General features: G+C 44.1%; 2 protein-coding genes across 8 annotated transcripts; both read left to right on the forward strand.

Moving 5' to 3' along the window:
- Positions 1-67: 67 nt before the first annotated feature.
- Positions 68-15,355, forward strand: noctb (nocturnin b). 7 transcript variants are annotated; one of them, XM_084930309.1, is made up of 7 exons: positions 74-188; positions 1,171-1,213; positions 1,342-1,519; positions 11,900-12,045; positions 12,142-12,310; positions 12,475-12,806; positions 12,911-15,355. In XM_084930309.1, the coding sequence occupies exons 4-7, from the start codon at positions 11,908-11,910 to the stop codon at positions 13,451-13,453; spliced, it is 1,182 nt and encodes a 393-aa protein (XP_084786435.1). In that variant the 5' UTR covers positions 74-188; positions 1,171-1,213; positions 1,342-1,519; positions 11,900-11,907; the 3' UTR covers positions 13,454-15,355. The 7 variants fall into 7 exon arrangements, with proteins under 7 accessions (XP_084786437.1, XP_084786434.1, XP_084786439.1 ...); XM_084930311.1 differs by lacking the exon at positions 1,171-1,213 and having other exon boundaries at positions 68-188; positions 1,342-1,523; XM_084930308.1 differs by lacking the exon at positions 1,171-1,213 and having other exon boundaries at positions 68-188.
- On the forward strand, positions 1,537-4,723 carry ccdc175 (coiled-coil domain containing 175). The gene has a single exon (XM_084930298.1). It carries the CDS (start codon positions 2,042-2,044, stop codon positions 4,256-4,258), a length of 2,217 nt encoding a protein of 738 aa, XP_084786424.1. The 5' UTR covers positions 1,537-2,041; the 3' UTR covers positions 4,259-4,723.
- Positions 15,356-16,256: the final 901 nt, after the last annotated feature.

The following is a 16,256-nucleotide window of genomic DNA, read 5'->3' on the forward strand; positions in this document are numbered from 1 at the left end:
AACTGCAGCCAGTGGGACCGCATGGCCTTCTACCTGCTCTATTTCTAGGCTGTTTACGTCTTTCGCTGTAGACTGACGACAGCACACTGCGACGGCCGAGTGTTGCCACATCTTGCCACAACACGCCGGCAAAAAACACCGACTGCCTATAAAGATAAACACAGTCTGATCCACAAACCTTGGAAAAGGTAAGGAGAAAAACAGCTATCAAAGCCAGCGTAAAGGTAAAGTTGTGTGTGTGTGTGTGTGTGTGTGTGTGTGTGTGTGAAGCGGGCAGCTGCACAAGGGTACCAAAAACCCAGGAGTCCTGAGGACCAGTGCTGCAGACATGGGCTATGCTTGGCCTGATGCTGTCCTGCTACAGGATTTTTTTTTTACCTGATATTGCCATTGCATGCTACAAATTATCAAATGATTGACACACATAAAAAAAATAGAACTATCCATGTAATTTTATTTCATGTATTATGTTAGTACTTGTTAGATTCTGGAGCTTCTGATAAAAGGTAGAGTTTTATTTATATAGTGCCACAACAACAACAGTTGCCTCGTATGGTTAAGACCCTATAATAATACAGAGAAACCCCAACAATCAGACGACCACCTATGAGCAAGCACTTTGGCGACAGTAGGTAGGAAAAACTCCCTTTCAACAGGAAGAAACGTCCAGCAGAACCAGGCTCAGGGAGGGCCAGTCATCTGGTTGGGGCTGAGGGGAGGGAGACAGGACAAAAAAACATGCTTTGGAAGAGAGCCAGAGATCAATAATAACTCATAATTATGTGCAGAGTGGTGTATAAACACACGGTGAGAGTAAAAGATTTTTTTTTTTTAATGGTTTGTGCAGAAGAGAAAAAAACTGAAATATGCACAAAGTTTACAGAGAAAACAAAGTTTTTCGCAAGATATTTCCTCTCATGCTATATTATGATGATGATGATGATGGTAGGAAGCACCATCACCTTTGTTCAAAATCGGCTATAAAGTGCTCAGCTAGGGTGAGATCTGGCGAAAGCTGCAGCATATGATTGACGGGTTGAAATAAAAACTGTTGTAGCTCACCAATGCCTTTATTGAAACCAGCTTTCTCTTGATTGGCTGATTTGAAAGCGGGTGGGGTTTCCTGATATGACCGTATTAGGAATATTGATTGTCCTTGTCATCACACAGAGCTGGAAATAGAAAAACCCACAGAAACCAAGCACTTTGACAGGTTTGAAGCCTTGTGGATTACAAGGGTCAGCTACACTTTTTTTAATATGAATACCCATCATGACAACAGATCTATTTATCATCCATCCATCCATTTTCTTCCTCTCTCTCGCTCTGTGTGTGTGTTAGGCCCCATTAGGCATTTAATATTACTCGGGCAAACTAAATGAGAGGCAGCAGAAACCCTACGTGAAACCGTAAAATCTGGCAACCCCGGCAGCTGTGGCCGGCCTCCCTGCCTGCGTTGGATGTTAGCTGTGGTCCATCTGACTGAACCCAAACATCACCCCCAAAGCGGGTACGCCAGGTAGGTAAGCATCATACCCCACTGCTGACAGTTGTAGCGTTAGAGGAATGGGGTCAGGTGACTTAATACTATTTTTTCTATTCACGTTTCAAACACTGACTTCGCCAAACTTGCTTTGTTTTCCTGGGGTTATTTTCTGGCGGTTAGCACTTAGCTGATCGGTAGCTTCGAGCGTGCTGACGTCACCGGGTTGCCGTAGAGCTAGTAGCGATGGGGACACCGTTGCCCTGGCGACAGCGCTCATAAGTTATTGGCGATTGCTAGCTGCTGTATGAACTTTAACGCTGCAGAAAAAGCTTCAGGTTTACTTAATAAAATGAATCAAACAAATATCGTGGGTTAAATAGTTTAGGATTTTGGACTGACTCCACCAGCCATTTTTTTTTTAAACAAGTAGCAGACAGTGGGGTAGCTGTTACCCCGACGACAGCACACACAAGTCATCCGTGCCAGCGAGCATCTTTTGAAACGCTCCATATACGGCTCGGAGTGCCGCTAACACGCTCCAAAACGTAGTCACATATGGCTTCCTCACTGGTGCCCGACTTTTCATCGGTTATGGTGGTTCTGGAGCGTTTAAAGGAGCTGGACGAATGCCTGAAAGAGGAGGACGTACCGTTTGCACCTGAGGCCAGCCTCCACCTGATGGAGATAACGGCTGCTGTCAGCGAGCTGGAGGCAGACAGGCGTGCTGCTCGTGAACACTTGGAAGTGGAAAGCATAGAAAACAGCAAACTGAGACACCAGATCAACAACATGCGTGAACGAATGAGCAAGGAGATCATGGCTGATGTAGCAGCGGCGCGAGCATCAAATGACGAGGAGATCCAGCAACTGTGCAAAGATCTCAGTGCAGTCTCTCAGCTCCAAGAAGAAGCTACAAAAATGCAGGAATCCCTTCTCAGCCAAAACAAGTCCCTGTACCTGGAGCAAGATCAGGCGAAGGCTAACCATGATACCATCATGGCTACTCTGAATGATCTACTTGCCCTAAAGTACAGCTCACAGATGCAGCTGAACATGACGTGGGAGAATATAGAGGAGCTGAAGTCCTGCATTGCCGGCGTCGAGCAGGATAGGTTAACCCTGGAGCAGAACATGAAGCTGGAGAGACAAGCCTCCTCCGTGAAAATAAATGACCTCTTGGAAGAGGTGAGCAACGTTGAGGAGCAGACAGAGCAGCAAAACCACCTGAACAGGAGTAGCAGAAGAGAGCTGGATAGCATTACCAACAAGAAAGACAAAGCCCAGGGACGGCTGGATGAGCTGATGGATGAGTTGGGTAAGGTCGAGAACAACATACACAGACTGAATGTGTCACGGCACCATCATGAGGAGCAGCTGGAAGGGGAAGTCCAAAAGCAACGGGAGCTGAGGCAACAGAGGGATCTGCTGAAGGAGGAACTGCATGAGTTGGAGGAAGCCTTCAGCCTCACTGTGCAGAACTTGCAAGAGGAAATCGTCACAATGGACAGTAAAATAAAGGAGGGCAGAGCATCAAAACAGCATTTAGAGGCAGCCCTGACTCAGGTCTGTGAGGTGTTCAAGCATCGGCACACTAAAGAGAACTTGGTCAGGGCTGAGCATCAGCAGGTTTCCAAGCAGCTGGAGTGGTCCAGGCTGCAGTTGGAGGAGCGTATTGCCTCCATCATCAAGCATGGCAGGGAGATCAAAGAGATGGAGAAGCAGGTCAAAGAGCTCAAGGAAACTGATGTAATTAACAAGCATCTCGTTGAGAGGAATCAGGAAGAGCTACGCAGCAATATGGATGCAGGAGAAAAGAATGTGGGCTGGCTTCAGGAGGAGAAAGAGCGACTCCTGCAGCTCCTGAAGGAGGCAAAGAGGAAACAGGAGGAGCATATTGAGAAAATGACATCTGACATCAGTAGTACCCAGAGAAGATATGAGGAGCTGCTTCAAAAAAAAGAAGTGCTCCTGAGGCAGGAGCCCAAGACCACTGATGCCAGCCTCCTGATGAGGCATGTGACCCGGTCCAAGGAGGAGTACAAAAGAATCGAGAGCCGGCAGCGCCAGGAGTTACAGCAGCTCACCACTGATGTCGACAAGGTTGCTCAGAGTGTTAAGGAGAAGCAGAGGGAGGTGGAGGAGAAGGAAAAGATTCTGAAGAAGGTGGAGGCCGAGTGGAGCGATGAGCAGAACAGGCACCACAGGCTGGAAGAGCTTCTCAATGAGCTGAGGAAGAGGAGGAGTGAGCTGGAGCTTTCAATTCAGGCACTGAAGGAGAAAACCAGTGAACTCCTTCAGCCCAAAGAGGAAATGAAGGCTGAGCTGGAGGGGCTGCAAACGTGCCACATCAATATGCTCCACAGACAGGCATCTGAGCTGAGAGCCGTGGAGGTGGGCATCTACAACTGTGGTGTGAAACTGGAGCAAGTCACCATGGAGAACAGCAGGCTGCAGTTCCATATCAGTCAGATGACGAAGGACATCGAAACAGCCAAACAGGAGATGCACAAATACTGGCAGGAGGCTCAGAAGTTCAGGCAAGACACAGAGGCATTATGGGAAAGCTTACAGCAAGCCTGGGCGGAGGATTTAATGTTAACCCAGGACCACGAGAGCAGTGAAGGCGTCCTGTTCATGTCGATTAGTTCTCTGCTTGACCATCTGAAGAATCGGAAACAGCAGTTAGGAAACATTAGCACACTCCTTCACCAACAAATGCTCGACTTCAGCAAACGACTGGGAGACAAGACCACAGCGAAACTATGCAGCTGACTTTATCCAGGATGACAAGTGGACTGACTTCAGGATGTCAGCCTGCTGTCTGTGCACAGGCAACGTTTGAGCCTGATATTAACCTGTAATGTGGACAAAAAAAAAGTTTGGTATAAGATGAAGATAATTTGAAATACTTTTTTGTTGTGGTTGGTTCACTTTGTTTCTTGACACAATTATCTGAAAAATGTTACCAGAGGTGGTGCTCGGTCCAATTTAAAACTGAACTTGTGGAGTTGATGAATTTTTGAAAGTAGTTTGTGTTTGCGAGATGGGCATAATTGCACTTCTCATGCACTTTCACAAATACAAATCATTTCCTGTGTGACTCCTACCAGCAGATGGCAGAATAGATCTGGCTTTTCCTCAGCGTGACCTTTCCCCGCAGTTACAGGGTCAAACGCACACCCACTTGTACTTCCTCTCAACAAAAACAGGCACACACATGTATCCAGAGGCACGTACTCAGAGGGCTAAATACTGGTTTACTAAGACGGAACGAAAAACAAGGCTGCAGCTGCCAAAAAGTCAGTTTTAAGAGGAAGTCGTCATTTTATTCCAGTGAAGAAGGTAAGTCTCCAAAAAGCCCAGAAGTAAACTTTACTTTGACCTAGGGTATCTGTAGCTTTGTGCTTTGGCTGGACCTTTGTTTATATTTAGACAGTTTTGTTCATGTTTTTAATATCTTTGGAGTTCTTTGTCTCTAAATATATCTGCTTATCTCGTGTTCAGGATTCTGTGTGTGGTGTGTCTGATGCCACAATACAAGCTGTTCTTTTCTGAGATATTGCTTCACAAACAGTACATTTCATCACTACCTCAAACTGTTGTTGTCGAAAGTAAATCCTTTTTTTAACGATTGGCTTCAGCTGAAGGACACACACGGCTCAAATGTAATGTTATCAGTCATAACAAGATGTACAAAGACACAAATGCTGATGTTCTCATCTTACATTTAAGATATTTTATCGTTACTAAGGCAGGGGTGCTGAATTCAGTTTCACTAAAGGCCGTGTTTGTTAACATGTTTAAATGCATGTCGTACCTTTCTCAATGTAATTTGGTCCACATTAAACTTTGTTTAACCAAAAGGATTAAGAAAAGAAAACCAGGGTAACTGACAGGGAGCTTCCAACAGCTCAAAGGATGATCCTGAATTTGACAGACACTCATAGTTTTGCATCCTGATGTAAGAGCAAAGTCAGAAATCTCTGGTTTTGCTCTTACCCAGCCTCTTTCATAGCCCAGAACATGCCAGCTCACTAGTTGGAAAACAGAGCAAGCTAATAAGAGATCTCTGGTCACGTAGTTTCCCCGTAACTCACAGCCGAGCCTTCTGCCAAAAAAAGCGCTGCAACTCTGAGAATGGAGTCTAGGAAACGCTGTGCTGCAGCTAAACGTCTCACCTCAATTCAACAAATGTCCAAAGTCTCAATTTCCTGCCTGAACATCTAAATGTTGACACAATTGACCCAAATGTAAACAAAAAATGTTTCCGGGCTGTGACCACACGGCTCACTAAAGGCCCTCATTCCACCTCCATGCAATCTGTTTGTGACAGTTTGACCATAAACATGCACATGAGCAAGTTGGAGGTTGTTTTGCAGGCCTCTGGGAATGCTCTTCCTCCGTCTTCTCATCCCTCTGCTGGGCTGAAGCCCTGCTAAGCTATTGTCCAACTCTCCTTGTGTTACTGCCCGTCTCTTGGCCTCTCCTGTGCTGAGAGACTCTGCAAGCCTGGTTGTGATGGCATGTGTGGATGTGCCATACCAGGGGACCTCCGATCCATTCAGACTACCTGTGTAACCTGAAGGGATCGGAGGTACTGTTTCATGCTATCAGGAAGTGAAGAGGACAGAGCTGAGGAGAGAGTGATGGTCTGTGGTCACCAGCTGAACCAGTCCCTACAGTAATTGGGGTTGTCTCGGTGTCTCTCCAGCACCTGTTGTACTTTGTGAATCCAAAACAATGGCTCATGTTCCCTAAACTCTGGATATATCCATGAAATTTAAACTGACTTTGTGTTGATTTTTTTTTTTTCTAGAAATTTATAGTTTTCTAGATAATGTAATTTAAAAATGGCCCCTCATGAAGTGATACTAGAAAAATGTATAAAAATACCCATGAGAGAAAGTTTAAAGCGTAGTTCAGAGTGGCTTAGCGTAACACAGAGCCTGCAGCAAAGTTATGTCTACGACACAAACTGTCAAACTGAAACGTCGAGCAGCTGATCTGCATACAGACTGCTTTAGTTTTAGCTTCTTTTTAAGATGCTCTTACCGTGTAAGACAAACTGCTGGTGGGTGCAGGCAGCTAAAAACATTCTTCTCGTTATATTTAACTGACCGTGCATGTGGTTTTGATGAAGCACTTTTCTGTTATTTGAAGGTAAAAATAATGGGAAAAAACTATTTATTAGTGAGGGCCTGTCAGACACATCCTTCAGTGGAATCCCCATCACTGGCCCAGGCAGATCTAACAAGTTTTTATTGGCCCCGGACCATCAGACTCTGTTATGTTGAACCTTTTAAATGTTTCCTAATTTAACTTAAAAGCAGCAGTGGCGCGTTCACATCACAAGATCACACACGTAGTTAAAGCTGTTTCAGCTCCTCTAAAAGGCACAAACTCATAAAATCCCCCTCACAGAAATCTGACAAGGCAGCTGCCCTCAATATGGAAATGTCAATACACCACCAGAGGATCCAGTGACAACTCTCTGGCCCCTCCCTCCTGCCAACACTCGTGCACTTAGTCACAGTTACACAGATTTACTACAGATCGTCTACAGGATGTGAGTCATCCTGACCAAACAGCGGCGTGCACGTGAATGCTCAGTGATCTTGATGTTCGTGATTCTGCTACAGTTAAAAATGACTTCCTCTTTGTTAAAATCAGCTGTGATAAGCTTAAGGTATGGGTTGTGGATGGTCAGCGTGCAGGTATGAGTCATCCTCTAAAATTAGATGTTTTGTTGTTGTTGATAAACTACGACAAATGTGGTTTTGTGGGCTCACAGAACATCTGATGTGGTGTAGACAGCTACCAACTCGGGGAAGTATTTCTACTAGAAAAGAAGCGTGATGATTTTAATGTGCACCGAACTCCTGCTTCTATAAACAGCTGCTCTGTAACAATGCAGCAGCCACACAGTAGCAAAGATTCAACAGCGAAGTAACAGAGTGAATAAAATGTAGTTTGGAAAAATAACAAACAATAAATCTATAAAAAGATCAATAAAAGATCTGTACATCCGGTGTTTACAATTTGCAAAGTACAGACGTTAGGTAACTATAGGTTACTATCCCTGCAAATCCCCGTCCTTTATATTATATTTGAATTTAAACTGAGTTATGTTTGGACATGTGTTAATTCCACACAATTTTACACCACATGTGGATATAGAAACCTCAGCTGGTCCTCTGAAACTGTCCATCCTCAGATTTAATGTAGCCCGACCAAGTTCTACAAGATTCAAACTTTTTTTTTAAATTTTTTTTGATCATTAAAAAAAAAAATTGTGTTCATGTGTGCTCAGTATGATTTGGTTCCATGTGTTTACACAGTCATTTTCCAGCACCGGTGTTTATCTGTTTGCGTTTAATATGAGGTGTTTCAAAATACTAGATCTGGTTCTTCCAGCTAAATTGCCGTCGTTCTAATGATTCTGTCGGATTTGTTTTTCCACTTTTCACCTAATTGCCTTTAGATGTTGATATGTTCTTAATGCTTTTGCACAGAAATATAAAATATACACCTGGTGTTCTGCATTATAGATATTACCATCATCTGCCTGCAGACTGGTCATTTTATTAGTTGCAGCTGTCTGATGCAGTCCGGTGCAGATGCACTGCCATAGGTGCAGCTTTTCTTTCTATGCATTTGGCAGGTTGGAAAAATACAGGCTGCCACATAAAAAGTATCTAGAGACATTATATAAAGAGAAAACATTTGAAACCAGATTTATGTACCGATAAAAGTTCAGCAGATGCAGGTGAACAGCAGCAAAAATAGATCTACTTTTACTATTGAATATCTAGATGAATGCACAATTACAATTTGCAAAGTAAAGGCATTAGGTAAAGGTAAGAAGTGGACCAAACCACTGTGAGGTAGATGAGGGGGAGTCTATCTCTCAAAATTGAATGAATTGCTTTCCATCTGTTATTTTAGCTGAAAACTTTCTCTGTAGGTAATGTTATTTAATATTATATCATTAAATACTTACAGTGATGCAAAAAGGTGAGCCAGAACTCCTTAATCCCCCTCCCCCCTTTTCATTGATGTGCCATTGCCAACCCCAGAGCTGTGCTTTTGCCCCAGCCCTGATCACTTGGTACCTTGCAGGGAGTGTCAGAAATATGTGGAGTAGCCGGTAATGTTGGCAACGCCCACTCACGTTTCTGCTTCTGTTGCTCATCCAGCTGATCTCGTTGTACTAAAGTGAAAACAAAGGTTTAAAAGGTTTAAAAGATTTAAAATCGTCAGCTGCAGCTGCTCTTTGTGCGTCTCCTGATAGATCCTGTGTATTTCTCTCTTTTCTTTTTAAACATATTAACAGTCCCAAGCCTGCAGTGTTGGAGCAAGTCTGCAAATGATGTCCTTTCTTCATTTTCTATGCTCACCATTCGTCCCGACAGAATAGTTTTAAACAGATATTAGTCTTCTTGTTGCACGCGTCCTTTAAGGTGACCCAAGTATAAGATCAGACGTGATCGTAGATATGAGAAATGAATACTGTCCCAGGGGAGTTTTATTTTTCCATGTCCAAAAAAATATTTGAGCATTTGACTGTTTTTGATTTCGAACATGTAAAAATAAATAAAATAGAATACATGGAAAACAGAAAAGCAAAGTAAAAAAATAAACTGCGTTTCCACAAACATCTCGACATACCCCACACTTTACATGCTCGAAAAGAAGTAGGATGAATTAATAATTTACAAATCAGAGTTCATTGATATATATAATTGTTTATTTGTAGTGCTACGAGAGACATTATATGAAGAATCGACCTGGCGCTCGGTGAACCAGTCAGTCGAAATCTCTGATAAATATCTGAAACACCGTGACGGCGGGTGTGTCGCCCTGCACTTAAACAGCCCAACAACAGAGAATTAATTGTAGAGGATCCATCGTGGTCAGGTCTGCGTAACGAATAGAATGTCTTTATTGTTACTGTAACATCCAAATAAGTGAACTCTCAACAGTGAAAAGATCACTTAACAGTCACTCCAGATTACTCCATTCTCTCAAATTGCACAAAGCACATTCAAATGGACATTGCAGCATTTAGTGCTTGTACAATAACCGCTCACACAGACAGAAAGCCCTTAGAAACAGCATAGAAAAAAGGAGCTTGTGTGAATGGGTGAATGAGGCAAGTTGTGTAAAGCAGTCCATTTATAAGAACCAGTCCATTTACCAGATAAACCAGTGAATGTTATCTCGTGTAAGATCTGTAAATGCTTCAGCAGCCTGTTATTGTTTGTGTCAAAAAAGTTGATTGACAGGTTGGAAAACTACAGCATGTGTGGAAAAAAACTGTCATAGCACTGCTGAATGGTTAATTATAGTCGTGTGTGTGTGTGCGTGCGTGCGCGCTGCTGTTACAACAGCCAAAATGAGGAAGTTGTTACCATACGTTCACACGCTGTGCTCTCACAGAGTGATTAGAAACTATTAACACAGTGTACTCGGGTGATAGGTGTTATGGTGTATCAGCGAGGATGAGTGCGGGTTATCGTGTTTTTGGGCGCCTCTATATTTAGTCGAGGGCCAAGTCGCTAGAGTAAATCTGTCAGTCATATCAGCCACTCAACAGGTTTGCCCCCGCGCTCTCTCTCTCTCTCTCTCCCTCCTCTCTCTGTCTCTGTCTCTCTCTCTCTGTCTGGCACATGACCTCTAATGCTCCATATGGTCCGCTGACGTCTGCGCTTCATAATTCCTCTTCCTCTCTCTCTCTCTGAGGCTTTATATGCAACAGTGACAAGTCATAGTTATTTCCACACACAGACCGCACATCTGTCACTGTCTCCTGACACACTGCAGACGTTTAGCCTCCGGAGCGGACAGGCAGCACATCTGTTAGGTAGCATTAAAAAGAGCCATTAAGGACATTTAACTAAGGAGTACCGTGGACATTGCAGAGGAGCATAATGGAGACTCTGGGTAAGAAGAAGCTTTTTCTTTTGGGTGTTTTGGTCGTCAGTAGCTGTTATTTTAGTCTCACAAAGTCTTATTAGAGAAGATGGAGTTTTTGGACATGTGGTTTTTGCTACATACAAAAAAACTGTGGGGTTTAATTTAGTCAGCCTTGAAATAAATGTGTTTGTTTAAGCATATTTGACACATTTCTGTTCAGTAAGTAAACACAGAGTCTTTGCTTTACGTGGTCACCACTCCAAGAAAAGGACCCTGGCCTTGCTGTGTGACTGAATTAAAGCATTATTGTTACATATTAATAAATAATATACTAATATAAATTTTGACAGAATGAAGATGCTTGTTTAAACGTGCTGCTGTTCTCCGTCTGTTTCACGCGAGACTGCACGGATCCTGAACATCCAGCTCCTTTTATAGTCACGTAGTTCTGGTCTCAGAGAGCTGAGAGGAAAAGTTGGATGTCAGAATTTTTATGTCGGAGCAGAGGTCAATCTGATCTCTGTGCAGCACGTTTTTTGTCCGATTTAAGGAACTTGGAGTGCGCGTTACAGAGAAGAGTGCATTACTTCGCCTGTTAATTCTCCTTGGAATGCTGAAGCATAACAGCTTTTTTGCTTTGGTCTTGCTGAAAGTCAAAACATTATTGCTTTTTGTGTTTAGTTTGCACCTCTTTCAGTGTCTCTCGGTACAACATCTGCCCAATCTGAACCACTTTGGTTTCTGAAGTTGTTGCGGATAGATGCTGTTACACACTCGTGGAGCCACAAGTGGAGCAGGCGGTGTGGCACAACCGTTGTGGATCAACAGGGTGTGGCTTCTGCTACCTGTAATTCATAACTAAAAGTTGTTTTCTGTGTTTAACATTTTGGGGGGGGAGCTTTTGTCACTTTTATAAAAATTTTTGTCAACTTGGATATCTGCACTTCAGCTTCTCTCCTCTGCTCTGTTTCACCGGTGAAACCCAAACAGCTCCTCTGAGAATCTGTCCCCAGCTCCACGTTTGTTTTCTTAGGTTTTCTGCGTGTGAAACACTGAGTTACTGCTTGTTTTGCTCAAGCATAGAAACGTGCTAACAAGGTGCAAAGCCTTCTTTGGAAGGGGTGTTTTACTCTGAGTTTGTTAGCTGACTGTTTAATCCAGCTCAGTCTCTGACACACCCTGGGAAGCGCACGTGTTATTTTGGTTTAATGAGTTTGGTCACGTGTAAGCCGACAGATGCTGCTGAAGCAGAACAAAAGGCTGAGTTGCAGCTGTCACTTTGGGGGTTTGTTTCATCTGGACGGCTCCAGCTGTGATGGCTTGGTCCTTACACGACAACCTGAGCTGAAGCTCAACAAACACTGGGAAAGAGCAGATTATTCTTTCCATAAAAGTACAGATGTGTGTTACCTTCAGTTTATACGTCATGTTAGAAAGGTGGATGTTTCTCCATCCTATCACATGCTTCACTGTCGCTTTGATTTTCCTCCTCACCAGTGTATCCGATGGGTGGAGGGGCCACGAAGCTGTACAACGCTCTGACTCAGCCCCTCAGCAGCACCAGCTCTCTTCTCCCCTTCCCTTCCTCACACCTGAACCCCCAGCTACCTGCATTCACAAAGCTGGATCCAGATTTCTGCCCGGTAGGTTTTCTTCTTTTTCTTTTGTCTTCAGACTTTTTATTTTGAATATTTTCATCTAAATATTAAGTGTCGTCTCTCCTTCTGTCGATGGAGCAGGAGGGGTCCTCTCCATGTCCCCCTGATCCAGAGGAGCTGCTTCGTCAGTGCGAGCAGGCCCTCAGGGACCGACCACCTCGCTTCGACAGGAAATTTGTTCACCTCGGTGATGGAGACGGCGCCCCCAGCAGTGTCATCAGGGTGATGCAGTGGAACATCCTGGCTCAAGGTAGAGTGCACTCACTATGATGGACTGTAGTTTAGGATCCGTCTCTCCATCACTCAGGGAAATTTAATATTCACACTTTCTGAGTCTGTTTTGGTGGAACACAAAACACATGGTGGATAATGTTGTTACTGAAGTCTGGTCTCCCGCTTCCTCCTGTCCTGCAGCTCTGGGCGAAGGACTCGACAATTTTGTCATGTGTCCTTTGGAGGCCCTCAGCTGGTCCCGCAGGAAGTACCTCATCGTGGAGGAAGTCCTCACCTACCGCCCCCACATCGTGTGCATGCAGGAAGTCGACCACTACTACGACACCTTGCAGCCGGTGCTGGCAGGTTTGGGTTACAGCAGCCACTTCTGCCCCAAGCCGTGGTCTCCGTGCCTGGGCGTTGAGGGCAACAACGGCCCTGACGGCTGCGCGCTGTTCTACGACGAGTCGCGCTTCGAGCTCCTCGACAGCGTCAACATACGACTCTCTGCCATGAGGATTCCAACCAATCAGGTGGGGAAAAAAATAAATTTTCTCAGGTGTAGTATTTCGGGAGCTTTAGCCTTTTTGGGAAAAATAAAACTACAACACTCTAACTCGCTGCTCTCTGATCGCAGGTTGCCATAGTGACCACACTGCGCTGTCGGATCACGGGTAAATGCGTGTGCGTGGCCGTGACCCATCTGAAGGCTCGTTCTGGCTGGGAGTGGCTCCGCAGCACTCAGGGGTCAGACCTCCTTTGGCATCTCCAGAATGTGGTCCAGAAGCAGCCCGGCGACCCCGCCGCCGACATACCTCTGCTCATATGCGGGGATTTCAACGCAGTCCCAAATGAGGAGGTGTATCGGCGCTTCGCCACATCGCCTTTCGGCTTGGACTCGGCCTACAAGAAACTCAGCCAGGACGGTTTGACGGAGCCGGAGTACACGACGTGGAAGATTCGGCCCACGGGGGAGTGCTGCAGTACTCTGGACTACATCTGGTACACCAAGGACATGCTGAGAGTGGATGCCGTCTTGGACATGCCCACCGAGGAGGAGATCGGGCCAAACAGACTTCCTTCCTTTAGTTATCCATCCGACCACCTCTCTCTGGTTTGTGACTTCAGCTTCAAGGAGGAGGACTGGGAAGGAAACAACAAACCGGCACACCGGAAGTGATGACGCTGTGGAGTTGAGGTTAGCGCTTCCTCCTTCTCGCTTTATTGTGTGACCAGGAGGTCACATGTGAGTGATAAAGACAGTGTGCCAAAACATGGCCAAGACTTTAATGGGACACTGTGTACCTCTGCAGCACGAGATATTCCAGCTGCAGGTGTGCTTTACCTGTCGTCAGACTGCACACACGTACTTTAAGAACTCAGAATGTTGTGCTTCATGCTGCTGATGCACTACAGGACAGACATGGTCTGAGTATCACACATATGAGGTGGAATCAGGAGGCTTCTCACCTCTTAGCATCCTGCAGGCCACTCAGGGTAGATTTTCAGAAAACCGTGTTTCCCACTCTGGATCTGTCACCAATGACCTGATGGATGTTAAGAGATTAAAATGAGTGAATTTTTCTATTTGTATTAAAAAATAAAAAAGGGCACGACACAGTCTGGAAATGCATCGGACATCGTCTGCTGTCTTCTTTTCTGGCGACAACACATATCTGTGCCAAGACCTTATGTTCATGCACCTTTTTTTTTCTTTTTTGAAATTTTGATGAATGCAGATAAATTAAAAACTAATAAAGATAAATGGTTGTTTGACAGTAGCCGATAGTTTTGTGACTTGATATTGGTTCCTTCTTAAGCTCTCCACACCACAGACAGTAGTAAGGAAGGGCGCAGCCACGGTGACGTCACACACTGACCCAGGAGCTGAGCGTCTTTGCAGTCGTCATTTTGGCGTTTGGTAACCGAATGTGACGAGCATGCGTATAGCCCTCCATTCTGACTCACAAAATAGACTTCATGCTTTGTTCAGTATTAGTACGTGGCCATTCTGCAGTATTGTGGTCTATGATCTTTAGTCATAGTCACCTTCGTATCTGATGTAGATCAGAACCTTTAGGAAACTACTGGAAACTGTGTGCCAGTTTTGGTTGCTTAGCTCATGATCACATAAGATGAACTGAAACTAGTAGCTTGTCAGCTGAGGGTGTGTTTTAAAAAAAACAATCATCTGATTTCACAGAGCTTTAGTTCCCACAGCTGTTCGCCGATAACGATCGAGCGGACAGCTGTTGTGTGTCCAGAGGGGCGCACTGTTGAGGATTGGTGAACATTGTACGTTTTGTATGTAAAACTTACTATTCAGCCATTCATTTTAATATTTACCACATCTTTCCATGTCCGTTACTTTAAAAGCCTTTTGAAATCAGATGATTCTTTTTGATCCACCCTCTAATTTTAGAGCCAGAGGCGTCGCCCCCTTTTCATGATATAAAAGAAAACACTTTCCATCTTTTAGATCATCAACAGGGGCTTCAGTTTTAACATTCGGAAGTTAAGTCCATCTTTTCTGTTGTCTGTGGTGCACAGAAAGCGTCTATCTCCACATTACCACATTGTTCTCGAATGTGATTGGTCAATAGTGCCACTTTATTCTACAGGTGGATTACAAACAGAAGCCAGGCCTCTCGTCCCCTCCCTGCAAACATCTTTTTATAGACGTTACAGGCTAAATAATAAGAAGCTGCTCACACCCTCTCTCATGCCTCTTTTGATCTGCTTTGCCTGCAGTGATGAGTCAGCTGTAGTTTGCAAGGTTAAAAATTTGGCATGTCAGGAATGTTTTTGTCTTTGTTGTCTTCCGGTACCTCCCGTGCAGACTTGGCAGGTAACACCAAATAACTGAAAATCTGATGAAGTCATTTGTAAAATAAAAAGAAATGGAGCCCTTTCTTCACATTAAGGCCAAATTCCTACTGACCCCACCTGTGTGATGATTGCAACTGTGTGAGAAAGTTGTTTTTTCTTATAATTAACTAAAACTAGATGTGCTTTGTTGTTTACTTGTGATATGACAATAAAGAGTTGATTCCAAAAATAAAAGGCCTGTTTCCTCTTCTTATCCAGGTGTACGAGTGTTTGCTTTTTTATTTCCATGTTCAGGTTTTGAGATAATTTTGAGATTTCTGCTTCACCTAAAAAAAAACAATGGAGCTGAATGGAATCCGGATTTGTCAAAACAAAGACGTTTTGCACGACTGAATTTCGCCCAGATTCTTGTCTTTATCGCCTTCGACGATAAAGTTCAGTAAAGTCAAACTGAATGCAGAAAGGCTGCCCTGTGCGTGCCTCTCATGAGTAAATATTATCACTGTATGAAGCAACTGCTGTATTTGTGACATGACCGTTTGTCCAGTTTGATCCAAACACCTGGAGAAATGTTTGGGAAAAAAGTTTGATAATGTACAAAAAGCTTGAGATTATAGTCTAAAACAGCTTTTTTACAGGTGGCTCAGATTCTCCAAATTTGAGAAATTTCTTTAACTCTTCAAACCCTTTTTCACTTTCATGTGTGAAATAATATTAGGAGACTCACATGACCCTTTTCATATCGGATGGTAAAACATAACTTCTGCTTCTTGTGTTCAGCTTTGTGCTGATAAACATAAATTAGCTCAGGATATTAAAAATGTAGTTTATTGCTCAACTTTAACATCTACCTGCACCGCAGCTCAGCAGAAACCGACAGTCGCCTCAAGCCTCTTTATTTTGTAAGGTATACAGAAATTCCAACAATCAGATGACCCTCTATGACCAAGCACTTTACGAAACTGGGAAGGAAAAACTCCCTTTTACTAGGAACCGGTCGGCCACGACCAGTTGAGGGTGAGGGGAGGGGGAGGGACAAAGACGCACTGTGGAAGAGAGCCAGAGCTTAACAATAAATAATGATGCACTCAGCGCATCATGGGAAGCCCCCAAAACCCTAGAGCTATCACAGCGCAACCAGGGAACATTCAGGG

This window comes from Perissodus microlepis, chromosome 6 (genome assembly GCF_051167445.1).
Source record: "Perissodus microlepis isolate ML-2025 ecotype Zambia chromosome 6, ASM5116744v1, whole genome shotgun sequence".
Lineage (NCBI taxonomy): Eukaryota > Metazoa > Chordata > Actinopteri > Cichliformes > Cichlidae > Perissodus > Perissodus microlepis.